The sequence below is a fragment of the Meleagris gallopavo genome, chromosome 23 (genome assembly GCF_000146605.3).
Source record: "Meleagris gallopavo isolate NT-WF06-2002-E0010 breed Aviagen turkey brand Nicholas breeding stock chromosome 23, Turkey_5.1, whole genome shotgun sequence".
Lineage (NCBI taxonomy): Eukaryota > Metazoa > Chordata > Aves > Galliformes > Phasianidae > Meleagris > Meleagris gallopavo.
Genome location: NC_015033.2, coordinates 5,316,656 through 5,333,605, shown reverse-complemented (window position 1 = coordinate 5,333,605; position 16,950 = coordinate 5,316,656). Strand labels below are relative to the sequence as shown.

General features: G+C 43.3%; 1 protein-coding gene across 1 annotated transcript; it reads left to right on the top strand.

Moving 5' to 3' along the window:
* The first annotated feature begins 6 nt into the window (after window positions 1-6).
* PLOD1 (procollagen-lysine,2-oxoglutarate 5-dioxygenase 1) lies at window positions 7-16,148 on the top strand. Its single transcript, XM_003212324.2, has 19 exons — window positions 7-222; window positions 4,542-4,633; window positions 5,134-5,270; window positions 6,451-6,614; window positions 7,096-7,208; window positions 8,300-8,363; window positions 9,386-9,483; window positions 9,814-9,915; window positions 10,006-10,137; window positions 10,418-10,539; window positions 11,181-11,285; window positions 11,707-11,832; window positions 12,607-12,748; window positions 13,272-13,385; window positions 13,603-13,668; window positions 14,012-14,116; window positions 14,504-14,650; window positions 14,960-15,085; window positions 15,326-16,148. The coding sequence occupies exons 1-19, from the start codon at window positions 141-143 to the stop codon at window positions 15,479-15,481; spliced, it is 2,193 nt and encodes a 730-aa protein (XP_003212372.1). The 5' UTR covers window positions 7-140; the 3' UTR covers window positions 15,482-16,148.
* The last annotated feature ends 802 nt before the right edge of the window (window positions 16,149-16,950 follow it).

The window sequence follows — 16,950 nt, the reverse complement described above, 5'->3', positions numbered from 1 at the left end:
CGCCGGGCGGGTCTGGTGCGTGGCAAAGGCTGCCGGCTGGGTCTGTGCGGAGCGGGGCAGAGCCTGAAAGCCGTCCCGTAGGCAGCGCCCGCGGTCGGTGTTGGTTTCCGTAGTGGGATCCAGGCGGGGAAGTCGCCTCCATGGTGCCCCCGGCGGTGCTGCTGCCCTGGGTGGTGCTGCCGCTGCTCGGGGTGCAGGGTGGCGGCGGCTCTAAGCAGGAAGGTAAGGGGGGAAGGGGGTCGGAGCGGACTGCACGGGGAGCTGGGGGCCAGGCTGGTGGCGGGGCAGCCCTGCTGGTGGTGCCGGTACCGCCCGGAGCTTCCACGGGCAGCTCAGAGGCATTGCCAATGCTTACTGCGTTATCTGAGCTCCTGGGTGGCACCCGGAGCTTGGTGCTGAGCCCTGAGCTGGCGCACCAGATGCGGTGGGTGCTCTCTGCACGTGCTTCCTAGGTGCCTCAGTTATCAGACAGGCGCTGGCTGCTCAGAGTTGTGCGAGGAGAGCCTTGGATAACATTTCGGGTTGATAAAGTCCCATGGTTGCATCCCAGCTGGGTTACCCCTTGCTGCTTTGGAACTTACACAGGTCAAAAATTAGGTAACGGAGCGTTTTGATCCGTAGGCTGGCCATGAGAACCCTGAGCTCTCACCCTGAGATTCATGGTGCTCCTAAAACATCCTTGTGTCCATCCGTGTACACGCTCTGAGGAGTAATTGGTACAACAGTAGGGAATTAGGGAAGCCATTGAGTGTCAGCCAGGCTGACAAAGAGATTCACACATTGTCACTCAGCCAAAATGTTTGGATAATTATCTCTATCTTCATTAGAGAAGTAGCAATGAAGAGGAGATTTCATCTTGTTAGCTAGAATATTTCCCTTAATGTGTTTAACATGTACCCATGGAGGGCTGGGAGTGCTGTAGCTGTACCAGCACAATGCAAGCAGTGTCACTGCAGCAGTTAGGATAAATGTTAGCTAAACGCGAGTGAGAAACGAGTCCTGGTGTCATCCTGCTTCCCCTACACACCTCACAGCATCTGGGCTTTTAGCAAGTTCTTGGAACACACCGATATTAAATGGGGTGCTGGGAATAGATAGTGAGGTGTGTTGTTTAGGAAGAGAGTGTTGGAATTTCTTGTTTTCTAATGGTTTCAGAAAAAATGCCTTGCCATGTCTGTGCCTCAGCTTCCCCAGAGCAATGCGAGAATAGTGATACCTATCTTCTCCCTGATAAGTTCTTTTAAATCTCTTCAGAAGCTTCAAGCTTAGTTATTTGTGGTTTTCAGTTGGACTGTTACCTAAAAACTTTGGGAAATGGATATTTCATTAAATTGTGCACTTGATTTTTCTATTTGATCCCAGTACTAAAAGTATTTTCTTGGACACCATCTTTACAGGAAGCCGCACAATGAGCTTTCACGAAGCGTAGCCTGGGGATAAACTCATTCCATGTCCTGAACTGCAGCTGTGCTCTCCCAGTAGAGTCAGGGCAGAAATAAACAACTGTACAATTTCTTGTTGCTGAACTCGTCGCTGATTTTTGCTAAGCTTGTAAAACTCAGAAGCCCACCCCAATCATTTCACAGTGATGTCGATATCAGACTTTCCTTACTAAGACTTTGTTCCTTTAGAATGATTGGCATCTGTAGTGCTCAAACAGCAGAAGTCTTAAATGTCCTTTGTTATCCTTTTACAGATGGCAAAGTAGAGGGACAGCAAGACTGATTCCTTGTTGCAGAGTGGTACAGTCCAGCTGCCCTGCTTCCTAGTCCAGCACGTTCTTCATTGAACCATACTGTTTGTATTTTGCAGTTGTACCATTATTAAATGTCTTTCTTATTGTCAGTGTGGCCTGAAAAGTCTTTGGGTGCAGCTTAACAGAATAGGTGCCACTTCTGGGTGTGAAAATTAACTCTTATGTGGAAAACTGGGAAGCACGAGACTGCTTTTGGAGGTTTCAAAGTCCCTCTGTGTGATGGTAGAATGAAAAGGGCTCGCTGCTCTGTCTGTGCATAGCTGCACCAAAATCATTAGGAAAGAGAAAAAAGGGTTAAATGAGTAGGAGTGGAGGCAGCATAGCTCAGCACAGCGCCTCAAACACTGGGCTGAAGGAATGTCTCTTGGGATGGAAAGCTTTTGCTACTGCAGAGATTGCCCGGAAGAGAAACTGAACTGAATGTCTCTTTGAGTGCTACCCCCCCAGAACAGCAAGGAGAAGGGGATCTGTAATTTGGAGCTCAGATGCCGAGGGTAGCAGAATCTGTGCTGGCTCTCCATGCACCAGTGCTGCACAGCAAAACCTTTTCTGTCTTAGAAATGCGACACCGCTTCCTGTGCATCCAGGGGAGCTTTCTGCCCCGGCTTCTGCTCCAGCAAACTTTTGGCACTGCTATTGAGCAACATATAAGCAGTTGGTTACTTTCTCGTGTGGTGGCACAAAAGATACATTATTGGTTTATTTCACTGGAGATACCTGGGCATCTCCTCTCCTTTTAGGTCTGATGTTTGTCTTGACATTCCTTTTTGACAAGCCTGCATTTGCTCCTCTCCTCATTGGCACTATGAGAGATTTTCTCAGAAACTGCAAGCTCGGAGCTAGCAAAGCTGCCATGATTTTCTTCATGCCATCATGTAGCTAGAAACACTAATGGCTTTAACACATTCCCCAGGGAAATACATATTTTACTCATTTATTTGCACCCTGTGACTGAGCAGGGCGCGTAGAACTGCAGTGTGCTGCAGGAGCTGAATGAGGAATGCACTTCATACAGCTAAAAATCTGCCTTTAAAGTTGTGCTTATGCAAGATTCATTTTCTTTTGTTTATCACTCCCTTTGAGCTTAAACGACTAAAGAGATGCAGTTAGATCTGACCTCACTGTTGACTGTTCTCAGTCTCTCCGTGTTCTGATGCAGGTAAAACGTTTTAGGAATTTCTTGGGACTATTCTCTTTCATCCTAATCAGCAGTTTCTACCTTATTTTTAACTTCTGCTGACTTTGTCAGGTCTGCCTGGGACCCTTCTTGGATCCTTCCTCTCTAAGGTCAGTCAGTATCAGTTTGGGTGCACTAGGAGGATTCATCTGGTAGATCCATTGAAAAAGATCATTATTCCAAGAGAAGCCTGCTCAAGCCAAGAAAACGGAATTTCAGAATTTCTTAGTATTCTCTGATGTTAAAATCAGATGGTCAGGATTCATATTTAAACACTGTTGCCAGAGCCTATACAAATTCTGCTTAAGTAAAAGTATTAAGATGAAATATAGCATTTAATCATTACAATTAAGAAACGAGGGCCTCCGCATAAAAATCATATTTCAGTGGTACACTGGAGAAACTTTAGGAAGAGAACTTTAGGATTTAGCTTTGTCATTTCTAAGGGACTGGAAATGAGAAACAAATTTGGGAGGAGAATGTAGATGAAAGCGATGGCAGAACTAAATTCATTTTATGAAAAAAATCTGGAAAATGCCTCTGGAGTAGGAAACTGGAGCAGCCATGGGGGGGAATAATGACACTCAGCAGAATTTTGGTTTTTCTATACCCTGTCAACACTGACTGACAACAGATCAGCTCTGTGGGGAGCAGGAAGCCAGTTGCACTAAATGGGTGACTTCCAAGTGGGTATCTTACAGTGGTTCTACTTTTTTCCTCCAAATTCTCTGTGAGAGAATAGAATTCTAGCTTTCCAAAGCAGCACAAAAACCCCACTCTGTACATTACATTTTCTTTTTCCATCTCATTACTTGGGCAATTAAATTGTATCTTTATAGCATCTCCCCTTTTATACTCAGGATCAAGTTCTGATCTGAGCTGCATAAATACAAAGGCAGAAAGACAGTCTTGCTTGCACTGCAGCTAGTTTGGGGTTGTTCCATCAAATGCTGACATTTCTGAGCACCTTTGCCATGTTCTGTCCCCTACGATAGTTTGTTCCTCCAGTAAAACAATAGCCGCATCCATGCTTTCTTTTTTTTTTTTTTTTTCCCCCTCTCTCTGAGTCTCAGATATGAGTTGCTGCCAAGAAAATCCAGGCAGCAAATAAGTAGAATTTGAAGCTGTTTTCTTTCTGGGGCCGAAGCTTTGTGGGCAGTGAGAACACCTATAGCGCTTAGCGTTGTACAGGGTAGAGATAATTGGGTGAGGTGTAAGCAAGCTGTTTGCTTCTCAGCAGGATGTGGTAGCTCCACAGCTAGGCTACCTCCCTTGCCTGTTTTAAAATGGAACTGGGCAGCTATCCGTGTTTTACAGAGCAGACATAACCTTTGTCCACCAACAGCAGTGACAGAGCGAAGATTGGGACTCCTGGATTCTATTGCTGGATTCACAACCAGCTTGAAGTATGATGCTGGGGAAGTCCAGTGGTTGGATTGTGCTCCTGTTGACTTCCTGTTGTCGAAGCTGTGAAGTGCCTTTAAGACTAATGATCCCTACCTTAGCTTGGTGTTGTGAGAGTAAAGCATTTTTGTTAATGATGGAACAGCAGGTTTTGAAAACAGTGCAAGTTGATGATGTGTCTCCTGTGTTCTCTCCTGCATGCAGAAAACCTGCTGGTTCTGACTGTTGCCACCAAGCAGACCGAGGGATTTCGACGCTTTAGAAGATCAGCCCAGTTCTTCAACTACAAAATCCAGGTGATGGCCAGCAGCCTCACTGGTGGTTGGTAAAGCAAGTTTTCAAATGGGCACTCCTAAGAGTGTGGAGCGTTTAAGACTTGTCCATAAAACAAACATCTTAGGAGTGGACATAGCTACTCAGCTGAAAAATGCTGTCATTGTGGACATTTATGCAGCATTCTTATTCCATCCCCAGTTGTGGCTTGAGATGAGGCCTGTAACTCCTGGTCATTGGAACTCTGTGACACTTTTCTGTTATATTTCTGAAGCACAGTACAGGTTAGGATCCCATCCCTGATGCTGAAAGTGCTCTGTTACTGTGCTGCATGTTAGTCTGACAGTCCATCCCAGAGAGTAGTTCAAAGGCTGATGTGTATGCCTAGTCTGTCTGTCCTGGTGCTCCTGGTTTTGTGCTGGGCTTTAGCAGGACAAGTGAAGCTATGAATTTGGGTTCTTTCTTGTGATCCTTGCTGGGAAAATGGCCTGTTGAGTATACCCTATGTCTGTCATCCTCTTAGGTGCTTGGGCTGGATGAGGAGTGGAAGGGGGGAGATGATAAGAAGCCAGCAGGAGGTGGGCAGAAGGTCCGTCTCTTGAAATCAGCTTTGAAGCAGCATGCAGATAAGGAAGACTTGATCATCCTTTTCACAGAAAGGTAATAGATCAGGAATTATTTGTCATTAAATGAATCAGATGGTTGTTTGGACAGAAGAAATTAACTGAAGTAGATTGCTTCTGGAAGGTGCATGTAGATCTGTGTTTTATCCCCCTGAATTCTTTGCAGTCACCTGAGAGTTGCTCAGAGCTGCATTCGTGGCAGTTGGGAAGGTTAGACCACAATGGGCTGATCCCAACTCTTGTATAATACAAAATAAGATAGTATTATACCTGCTTTTTTGCCAGGGTGGAATTTGGCTGCTCGTATTTCCAGAGAATGGGCAATTTCTCTGGATTCCTTTAGTGGAATTATTTATTTTTTTAATAGGTTGAATCCTGACAGCCAGAGATTAGTCTGCCAGAGATATGTTGAAAGGGAAAATAATTGTTTGTAGTCTCAGTATCTTTTTCTGTGCCCAGCAACAGGCAGGGCTGGGATATTGGCATCTGTCTCCAGCTCCCGTGGCAGGGAGTTCATCTTTGCAGCGCTGAGCGCCTACGTGCATTTAGAGGTTGAGAATGATTCATCTCTGGAATTCTGAATGTTGTTACTCACCAAGAGTGGGTTTGTAGTTTACAAATCCTCTTGCTGAAAACTCAAGTCTCGTTCTGTGAGTGTTGCTTGGGAATTGGTGAGTTCTATTCAGTACTGAAGAGAGAGCAGCTAGAGTCCAGCATGCAGTGACTGTTGTCTACTATAGATCCCTCTTGAAGATTTACAGAGCTCCGTGGAGAATGGCAGGATGCCAAAGGGTTTGAAAGACATAACCTATGGATTTGTTTAGTGTAGAAAGGAGTGTGGGTATAAAGGAATGGCAGAATAAACCTTAATGAGTGAGGGCACCAGGGCTTCACAGTTGCAAACTGGGGAAAAGAAGAGATCAGCATTTTTTGTGACTTGGAAGTTTTGGTTTTATTATCAGTGAAAAGTTGGTAAGCATGGGTGTAAGTTACCCCAAGATATTGTGGAATCTTCTCCAGTGGAAAGTAACATCTTCCCCTGTATGAATAAGACTTCAATTTAATTATCTGTAATTATGACAAAAATATAATACTGTGAAGCAGAACTAAAAGAAGGGATTCCAGATAAATTAGCTGTTTCTAGAAGCTCTTTGTACTGGCATGTTTTTCTAACTCCATTCCTTTCTGTCCCTTTCTTGGTTTGTCTTTTACTCTAGCTATGATGTACTCTTTGCATCAGGCCCCACGGAACTGCTGAAGAAGTTCAAACAAGCCAAGAGCAAGGTGGTCTTCTCAGCTGAGAACTACATCTATCCTGACAGAAAGTTGGAAGCCAAGTACCCTCCGGTGCGAGATGGAAAGCGCTTTCTGGGTTCTGGAGGTAAGAATCAGAGCCTTCTTTCAGCCAAAAGTCATTCTTGGCTTTGCCCTTGTTTAGAAAGCTTTCAGAAGAAGTCTCAAAGAATCAAATGTGGAAAGCATATCTGCAGAAGATGTTGGGAACTGAAAACAGGGCATAAATACTCATGATGGAATGCCTAACAGTGCTGATACCTTTTACTTACAGGAGGGGACACAGCTGTGAATTCTATCTGAAGGATAGGAAGCTGCTCACTGTCTTTGCTTTGCTGTGAGGCGTTATTCAGGAGATAGCTGAGCTTTTCTGTTTGATCCTGGTTTAATTTCAGGGGGATGTTGGGAAGGGTGGTCTGAACATGCTTCTGCTGAAACCTGGTGTAGCTCTGCTGCATCACAGGCTGGAATGAGACTTGTGTGTGAAAAAGGTGAGAGTATGGTATGCAAAAGTCCTCAGTTTTTCTGATTACCTGGGTTGAAATACCTCTCCATTTTTGTTCCTGCAGGCTTCATAGGTTATGCTCCAAACCTAAAAAAACTTGTAGAGGAATGGAAAGGAAAGGACGATGACAGTGACCAACTTTTCTACACTAAGATCTTTTTGGATCCAGAAAAAAGAGTATGTGTAGTTAAGCTTTTCCTGTGGTATCCCTGTTGATTTTAAAAGAAGTCAGTCAGGTGCATGTTGCCCCACAATTATTACTCTGACATTATTGCATGGAAAAGGCTAGTAGGATGTCAGTTATCTGTTTTCCTTATAAGAATTAGCATTATAGGAACTACACCCTTGGGAAAGCTTTGAAAGGAATAGCCCTGTGTCCTGGCTTTAGCTTCTGTTGCCCTTGCTCTGCGTTATGCAGTGTCAGCTGTCACTGAGGGAAGTCACAAATAGGAATTAAGAAGTGAAACTGTAACAGTGAAGTCAAGAGGAATCTTTAGAAATAGGAAAGTGCTTTCAAATCAGCTGGAGTAGCTGTACTTTTTTACCTCCCCAAATCTGAATGTGACTCATGCCATTTTAACGTGAACAGTTGAGCAGTCCCTTTAATGTTCTCATCTGCATCTCTGGCCCTATGCCATACAAAGGCTGAGTAATTCCACTAACTTGGCATTCAAGACAGCGGATGTTAGCACCCTGCTGTCCTTTCCAGTAATCAGTCTTTATAAACGCCTGGAGGGACACTGAGCTCTGCTAAGTCAGAGCTGGGTTTTTTAGTCCAACAAAAATCTAATCAAAGTGCAATTTGTAGCAGGGGGTAAACAAAGATTGCTTGAGCTGGGCTTGCACTCTTATGTTCTGATTTGACATTGGTATCTGAGCCCTTACCTGAGGATAGATGGCAAGAAACTGTCTAGACAGCAGATGTTTTTGTTATCTTGGCATTCCTGCATATTACACATGGATTTTATGTGACTGTGCTGCAATTGTACTTGCAATATGCTGCATATTGTTAGTGGCACACGCAGATTAGTATTTAAAATGTTTATTTGTATGGTTTTGCTCAATATAATGTGTTGAGGTTATCAAAAATGGTGAAAATAAAACTGAAAATAAGGATGATCTGGGAATGTTTCAGGCTTCAAGCTCGGGAAGTATGAAAATAATTGTAGAAATACAATAAATCTTTGTTTAGCATAAAGTTTCTCACATGTGAAGAACAGATGAATGCTAGTGTTCTAATTAAGTTTATGCATCTCATTCTTTTAAAGGAAAATATCAACATCAGTCTAGACCATAGGAGTCGGATCTTCCAAAACCTAAATGGAGCATTAGGTGAGATGGGAGGAAGCTCATTTCTCCTTGGAATGCAACTGCGTGCTGACACCAGAAATAAATTTGTCTAGTGGCTGAAGGGATTAAATTTCAGAAATTCCTGTCCCTGCAGAACAAGCCCCAGCAAAAAGCCTCTGCAGAGTTCTGGAATTAATTTGCAATTCCAGTGCAACCAACTAGGTTCTCAGTGCACACTTCCCTTTTCACTTGGGAAATGCAGGTCAAGTTGTCCATCTTACACCTCCTTGCCACTTTGATCTCCAAGCATGTCAGATTGCATTAGCCTTAGAGATTGAAAATGGGAGGCACTTTGCTGCAAGTAACAACACATAGCACTGCCTAGGGCTTGCCTTGTCCTTCTGCTTCAGAACAATGTCTGGAATGCCATAAAAGGTGAGATGAAGCCAGATACAGCCTGTAAGCATGCGCTTGACCCATAACAGGTTTCTGATCAGCTGATTGATTTTGCCAGTCTGTGTCAAAGTGATTAAATTATTATACTGAGATTACTGCCGAATGTTTTGTTATCTTGCACCAGTCTATCTTTGTTTCAGTCAGGTGAAAAATGAAAATGACAATGTTATATTTTTGCTTCTGTGCTCATGATAACAGCAAGAGTAGAGCTTGGATCTGTGCTTAGACTGTTTTCCAAAGAATTTTGTGTGATTGCACTGAGGAGATACATTGAATGATAACTGCCAGGAGGGCAGAATTCTGTCTGGGGTGAAAAAGAGGCAGCAGGTGCAGAGTGCGCAGAGGTGAGAAGGCTCTGAATCCTCCCTGGTCATCAGTAGCTGTTCCTTACTCTGGAGTTTGTCAGTGTCTGTTATGAAAGACTGTTAAAAAGTGGCTTCCTAGTAGAAGGTGTAGATCATCAGCCCAGTGAGCTACATTCTTTGTCCAGCTTCACAGAATCCAGGTCTATGCTATCATCTTTCAGCAATTGTTGAGTAGAAATGGGGTATGGTGCTGCTAATTTTTATAAATGCCTTCTTCTGATAACATGATGATGTCATTTCCAGATGAGGTGGTTCTGAAGTTTGAAAACGCACGAGTGAGAGCAAGAAACTTGTTATATGACACTCTGCCTGTAATAATTCATGGAAATGGACCCACCAAGGTAAGTGGGAATCCTAAGAAGAAGATTTGGTATGTATTTGTTCCACAGTAACCCTTTAGACTTGTTTATATCAGGTTGCTGCCTTCCCATATAATGACTTTCACTGTGTACATTTACACTGAGAGACAATAAGTGCCCTAGGTCCATACAGCAAGATGGGTCTGTTTCAAAGATTGATGTGCAATTGGGCCCTCAGGCTGTCAGACTCTACGTTTGTTAGTCCAAGGAGAACAGAAATGAAGTTCTGCTGAAGTGTGATCTTTGAAACCTGCAGAGGCAAAGATCTTCCTCTGTCCTCTAATGTTTAACATGACAAATCCCCTTTTGCAGCTGCAGCTGAACTACTTGGGAAACTATATTCCTCAAATATGGACATTTGAGACTGGCTGTACTGTGTGTGACGAAGGTCTGCGCAGCCTCACAGGTATTAAGGTAAGACTGATGTCTATTCCAGGCCCTCAAGACAGGTGTTACAACTACAATGGAATCTTATTGTCTGATGTCTCTTCTCACTGAATGTAGGATGAGGCTCTGCCAATGATTCTGATAGGCATTTTCATCGAGCAGCCCACTCCGTTTCTCTCCCAGTTTTTCTTGCGGCTTCGTAATCTCCATTACCCAAAGCAACGAATTCAAATCTTCATTCACAACCATGTAAGTAAAGTTGGCCAGCGGTAGTTTTACCAAGTGCTGGGAAAATGTGTACTTCTTCCTGTAGTCTGGTCACCTTTGCAGCCTTTGACTACCCTGCCAAGCTTTGCAATCCCTGTACTCATCAGCAGAGGCACCCATATAATGGATGCATCCAGCTGTAAAAATGTGGAAATGAGAAGAGCTGTTGCTTGTCTGCTTTGACATTCACAAGAACAGAATGTTGAACAGTATGAGATGAGTTCATCTCACCTACTCGCCCTTATTTTTTTCTCTTCTATAGGAGCAACACCATTCAATGCAAGTGGACTCTTTTGTTAACGAGCACAGCAAAGAATATCTTGCTATGAAAGTGATTGGACCAGATGATGAGATGGAGAATGCTGAGGCGCGTAACTTGGGCATGTAAGTGAAGAGACCAGATATGATATCGAGCAGCTACAGTCTGTGTCCAAACTGGGGTTTTTCTGAGGATCATCACTGTCAAGTGGATGTTTCATGTCTTTCAGTTACTCTCTTCTTTCAGTTTTCCTAGCATTAATTCTCCATGCCCATTATACATTGTGGGAAAAAGATCTGCCCCATTCCTTCAGTTTTAGAAACCAAATTCTTGCTGGGTGCTTGCTCTGTTAGGAGGATAACCCCTTACTTCTAATCTTCAACGATCTCTATGCCCAGTCCTACACAAAGAGTATGCGTCCATATCTCCAAAGAGGAGGAGTGCAGTAGTAAAGGTAGGGACTGGTGACCAGGACATGTGAGTTTGAACTAGGGCCAGGAATTGGGCCAACCATAAATGGGAATCTGCTCAGTCTGTGCTGTGGAAATGATTGGCTAAGTTTGATACTCACTGCATTTCACTGTGTGCTGTTGGCTACTGAAATGAATGTCCTTTTACAATGCTGGCTGTCTGGGTTGTTACATTAAACTCACTTTCCTAACACCTAGAGAAAGACCCTTAGACTACAAGGTCCTACTGTTCTGTCTCTTGTCTTACTCTGTTCTAAGTGGATGTTGATGAGATTTTTCTTGTTCTCTGGCTACAGGGATTTGTGCAGAAAGGATCCTGACTGTGACTATTATTTTAGCCTGGATGCTGAAGTAGTTCTGAAGAACACAGAGACGCTAAGGATTCTCATTGAACAGAACAAGTGAGTTCATTGGTCAGAGCAGTCGTTAAGGGCCATCTTTCACAAAGGAGTACACGAGCTCTTTTATCAGTGAGACATGTAAGGCTGCTAGGTGAGCTGTGCTGGAGATGGAATGTCAGATATATGCCTTTTGTTTGGTCCTTTCTTGCTGCAGTTGCAATGACTGAATTTTAGGTAATGGATGTAAATCATCCCAAGTTTGCCTTTAAGTAGTCACTGGAATAAATTGTATTCTAAGAATCCTGCTGGATGCAGTTAGGTATGAGATTGTGAATGCATTTACATTTGCTTGTGTGGAATTTTATTCCAATATAGTTAATAGAAGCTGCCAGTGAAAGATAATCTGCCTCTCAGTATCTTGTGGTTTGTAAATCTTTTCCTTCACTTCCTTGGTAACATCACTTTTCTTTTGCACTCACAGGTCGGTGATTGCCCCCCTGGTGAGTCGTCATGAGAAGCTGTGGTCAAATTTCTGGGGAGCACTGAGCCCTGATGGGTATTATGCCCGCTCAGAAGATTACGTGGATATTGTTCAAAGGAGGAGGGTGTGAGTATACAGCGAATTTCTTACTGATGCACTCTCTCAGGTACAAAGCTGGTGCACATTATCATCAAACCAGGGAACACAATTGCCTTGGGGCATAGAAGAGGGAAAGAAGTCTGAACCCCTGCATAGAAACTGCTCAGTGTTCTTCCCTGAGCACAGATTTCATGCAGATTTTATTATGAGCTGAGCAAGATGTAGAGAATCCTAACTATGCTGAAATCACTTCATCATACTCATGTGTTTTCCCACCTGTGAATTACAATTAGTCTGTAAAATCTCATACAAAGCTGTTTAATCTTTGTCAGATTGTCTTCATAATACTCTAGGTGATCATTGAATGGAATATTCACAAAGTGCAATTGTTAGTTCACTCATATTCTTGAGGGGCCTTTTTTGGGGCAATAAATGCTGGAAATCAAATTATGCCCTTTCAGCTGGTTCAGTTTTTTTTTTTTTAAATAATTAGAAAAAAATATGTTGATCTCTCTGGGAAGAGATTCAAGACATTAATTATGTCCCATGCAGAAACATAAAATATCAGTCAATTGCTTTCACAGTGCCCTGGCATTTTTACTCTTTAAAAGCTCTGGGCAATATAAATGATTTTTCCTGAAAAGACAACTCCTGTTGGCAAGATTTCTCCCTGCCATTCCGAGTTGGCTCATTGCAGCAAGCCTTGCTGACATGATGGTGCTGCCTTCCATCTGCCTTCCATCCCTACAGTTCCTGCCTTATTGCTCTTTTAAATCTTACTATCCTACCCCTGTGTTTCAGCGGGCTCTGGAATGTTCCCTACATCAGCAGTGTTTACATGGTGAAAGGTAAAGTCCTACGATCGGAGCTTGACGAGGGAGATCTCTTCCACGGTGGCAAGCTGGATGCTGACATGGCTTTCTGCCACAACGTGCGGAATCAGGTCAGTAGAGAAGAGGGGTGCTGGCAGGGAAGAACTGCACACCAGGGTGGAGGTGACAAGATTAAGTGGTTTTAAGTCATTCAGCTCTGTTGGGGTATGGGGCAGGATGAACCAGCATTACTCAGTCCTGAGCAAGCTTGGAACAGTATAGGATTCCTGTCTTGCTGTGAAACCACCCAGAGCCAGGGACTGCTAAATGGAGATAAAATTTTTGTTCATGGGCCTAGTCAGGGCTGTTCTAAAAAGGGACAACAGAGTTAAGAAGAAAGAACCAAATCTTACAGCAGCTGATCTGCTTTCAACCCTGCCTGGTGGTAGGCACAGAATTACCAACTCTGGTTATAATCTTTCAAAGTTTATCGTATCCAGAATGAAAATTAAAGTCCACAGGCAATGAAGGAATAGATGAGCACTTGAGCAGAGTCGTCGTCACTGGGAAATTGTTCACTGCTTTAATTTCACAGTTGCTCGCAAAAAATATGAGATGTGGAAACAAAACTTGATTGTTTTCTCTGTTCTGCAGGGAGTCTTCATGTACTTGACAAATCGACATCAGTTTGGACACATACTGTCTCTGGAGAATTACCAAACAAGTCACCTACACAATGACCTCTGGCAAATATTCAGCAACCCTGAGGTGAGATAACCTGCCTGCTCTGCAGGCTTGGCAGGCTGTGTGAGATGTGAGGATCTGACAGCCAGCTTCACCAATAAGGAAGGTCCAGTCTATGTGTAATTCATAACATCTGGATTTTCAAAGCATTTGAAGTACTGTGGCACCACCGCGTGACTTTTGTTTGCCCTTCTAACCAAGCCCCTCAGAAGTGACTGTTTTCCTTATCTTTTAATTGTAGGACTGGAGAGAAAAGTACATCCATGAAAACTACACAGCAGCTCTGAAAGGGAAACTGGTAGAAATGGTAAGAAAACATTGCTCGTATCCATCAAAATGAGAGAACACTTGTGTTAACACTGTTGTCATTTGCTGGAATAAGCAGTTCAGCATGACCTTGTAGTCTTTTAAAATGCAGAGGAAATGTGACCGTGAGAGTATTTTTAGAGCAAAATCATTTTTCTAGAAGTCCATCTCCAGCTCTGTAAAGTGGAAGTAGGACACATCAATCAGAAGACAGACTTTTATCCTTGATGTTGTAGTCCTTTTCCACTTAATCTTCACCCTATATACAGTCAGTTTAGTTATATTCCTTTTGCCTCAAGCACATGTCCTTATTTCTGCTGCTCTCACCTGTCCACATTCTGCAGCCCTGCCCAGATGTGTACTGGTTCCCCATATTCACTGACACTGCTTGTGATGAGCTGGTGGAAGAAATGGAGCATTATGGCAAGTGGTCCACAGGTGACAATACGGTAAGAAAAACAGGAGCTGTTTAATTTCCAGGTGACGACTTTGTCCTTATATGTTTGGTGACAGTAGTGCCTCCTCTAGGAAGGCCTCAGATCCTGCAGCTAAACCAGGAAATTGGCCTCAATACTGCTAATTTTCCTCTTAATTAACTCCATGGTTTTGCCCATGCTCTTGAATGTTAATTAACTTTTCTGAGTCCTTATACTGTCCACCAGAGCGACAATGTTCAGCCCTTCAGGGTTTAATGATTGTTTGAAATGAGCTTATCGTACTGAAAATCCTGATAAATAAACTTCATACATATTGGTAATTACCAGGAAAAAAAGTGCTTTTTGTTTGTGAATTCCAAGGTGCCCATCCTCATTGGTTTTTTTGTGGTTCAATTTCAGGACAGTAGAATACAAGGAGGATATGAGAATGTTCCAACTATCGATATCCATATGAACCAAATTGGCTTTGAAAGAGAATGGTATAAGTTTCTTCTGGACTATATTGCACCCATCACAGAGAAACTGTACCCAGGATACTATACCAAGGTAGGTAATACCATGGCATCAAAATTCGTGGTCAGTTCAGCACCTGCTACAATTGCAGCTGTGTGAAAAGACTACTAGAATCCTCTTGCAATACGTGTACTGTTTCCCGGTGTGGAGGACTAATGTTGAACTACGACTTGAAGTATATGCATCAGAAAATAACAGTTTTCCAATAATATTTTCCTGTGTTATTGTGGTTCTTCTTAGCAGTGAGGTGCAGTTTAGAAATGACACCCTATCCCACAGCTCAGTAACCATAGGCTACTACAGCTCTGCAACAGATGCTCTCTTTTTTCTTCCCTCCTGCAGACTCAGTTTGAGCTAGCCTTTGTGGTCCGCTACAAACCTGATGAGCAGCCTTCCCTAATGCCCCATCACGATGCTTCCACCTTTACCATTAACATTGCTCTGAACAGGGTTGGAATAGACTATGAGGTAAGTTTGCCAGCATGTTGTGTACGAGGCACAGCCTTCCAGGTACAACCTTCTTTATTGGCTTCTTCACACTGAAGACTGTGATTAATAACTGGGTTATATTAGGGGATTTTTGAGCATGTTAGAGTACAATGGATTCCCTAGCTCTCTTCTCACACTTTTTGAAGAGCTGCCAAAAGAAGGCAGAGACCCTTAGGTGATTTAACCAAGCTGATGTGTCTCTTGGTCTGTATCTCTCAGGGAGGAGGCTGCCGTTTTTTGCGCTACAACTGCTCGATTCGAGCTCCACGAAAGGGGTGGACTCTGATGCATCCAGGACGCCTCACCCACTACCATGAAGGTCTTCCAACCACCAAAGGAACCCGTTATATTGCAGTGTCTTTTATTGACCCCTAGAGCCATGCGTCACAGGAAAGACCTTTCCCTGGCCCCGCTCACTGCTGACTTTGAGTGGAAACAGGGAATGCTGCAGAGAGTTTCTAAGGCATTGATCAAAGCTATTTGGATATTGATTTTTTTAATCAATGTTAAGACTCCACTACTGGAAGATCTCCCTCTCTGATACTGCGGGTCATATCTAGGAATGTTGCTGTAGAATTTGGAAGGAGATTTTGTGCCTTCATTTTTGATTCTGCTCTTCATCCGCTGTGTCTTGGAAATGCGATTTACTTGAACTTTCACAGCTTGGTTGGCTTTACAGAAATGCTTTCTTGGACTGGAAATCCAGCTCTTTGGAGGCAAGTCACAAGCTTTCTCTCCAAGTAGCTGGGATCTCTTTTTTTATATCCACAGCATATACAGGACACTAGAAAATCATTTCTGGATAGTATACCAAACATAAACAATCAGGGAGCTGGCTCCAAGAGTCATAAATTACATGTCATACCAGATGAAACTCAGTAGTAAGAGCCTGAAGATCATCTGCATCCTTACCTCTTCACAGTCTTTGGAAACACATCACAGAGTTCAAAGCAGCAGCAATGGCAATATAGGTGCTTTGTGTTAGTTAATGAGGGTCCACTAATTATGCTTTATCTCTGGGATTAGTCTGAAGACATATTAAGAAAAAAAATAGCCTCCCTATCTTCTGTTACCACAGTTTAAGGGGAGCATTCATAGCCAGACAAAGGGGAGGGCTGAAAACAAGTTGAACAGCCAGGAGGGCTTCACTGCTGAATCAGCTCAGCTCTATCCATGTTAAGATCTTCAAGAGCTCTAATGGTGAGATAACAATCCTGAGGCCTCACTGATCTTTGGCCTCATTCCACTTCTCAGTGATTATTTGAGTAGTTCCCTTTGCATCCAGTTTGTTTGAGCCATCGCTGTAGGATAACTATTTTCTGGTACTTAGAGGAAATCATTATTGGGTATTTCTATTATTTGAGATTGCAAACCAAAGCACCCCACTGCAGTGGGGTTGAGACCAATAGAAATGGGTTGGTGAGCACTGAGAGGTTATGGCAAACCAATAGGGATAAAAAACTGTCTAGAAGAGAGCTGTGGGTGAAGGGGGAGCAGGGAGAAACCTTTGTTTTGTCGCCTGTGAGATATCTGCTCTGCTTTTTAGACACCCTTCTATGGCTGAAGGCTGGTTTGTTTCACAGGCAGTATGTTCACGTTGGGATTAGGGTGGACCCACAGGGGCTGCTCTCTGAGGGTTCTTTAGGGTCTCTTTCAATGCTACACACCCACATGTGCCCAAGGGAGAAAAGAGTTGAAAATGGTAAAAATCCGTGCTAACCAAAGCCCGTAACGCCTCATGCTGTCACCAAATGAAGGGACTTCTTAGGGTAATAGTTGAGAAAACATCGACATGGTGTATGTATTTATTTAGCTTTTTTTTTTTTTCCCCCACTTATTTCGTT

Excerpts from the sequence above, each read along its gene's own strand:
- PLOD1 (XM_003212324.2), top strand. The coding sequence starts at position 141 with ATGGTGCCCCCGGCGGTGCTGCTGCCCTGGGTGGTGCTGCCGCTGCTC. Across the intron at positions 6,615-7,095 it reads GCGCTTTCTGGGTTCTGGAG|GCTTCATAGGTTATGCTCCA; the intron begins GTAAGAATCAGA and ends TTGTTCCTGCAG. Across the intron at positions 13,669-14,011 it reads AAGGGAAACTGGTAGAAATG|CCCTGCCCAGATGTGTACTG; the intron begins GTAAGAAAACAT and ends CACATTCTGCAG.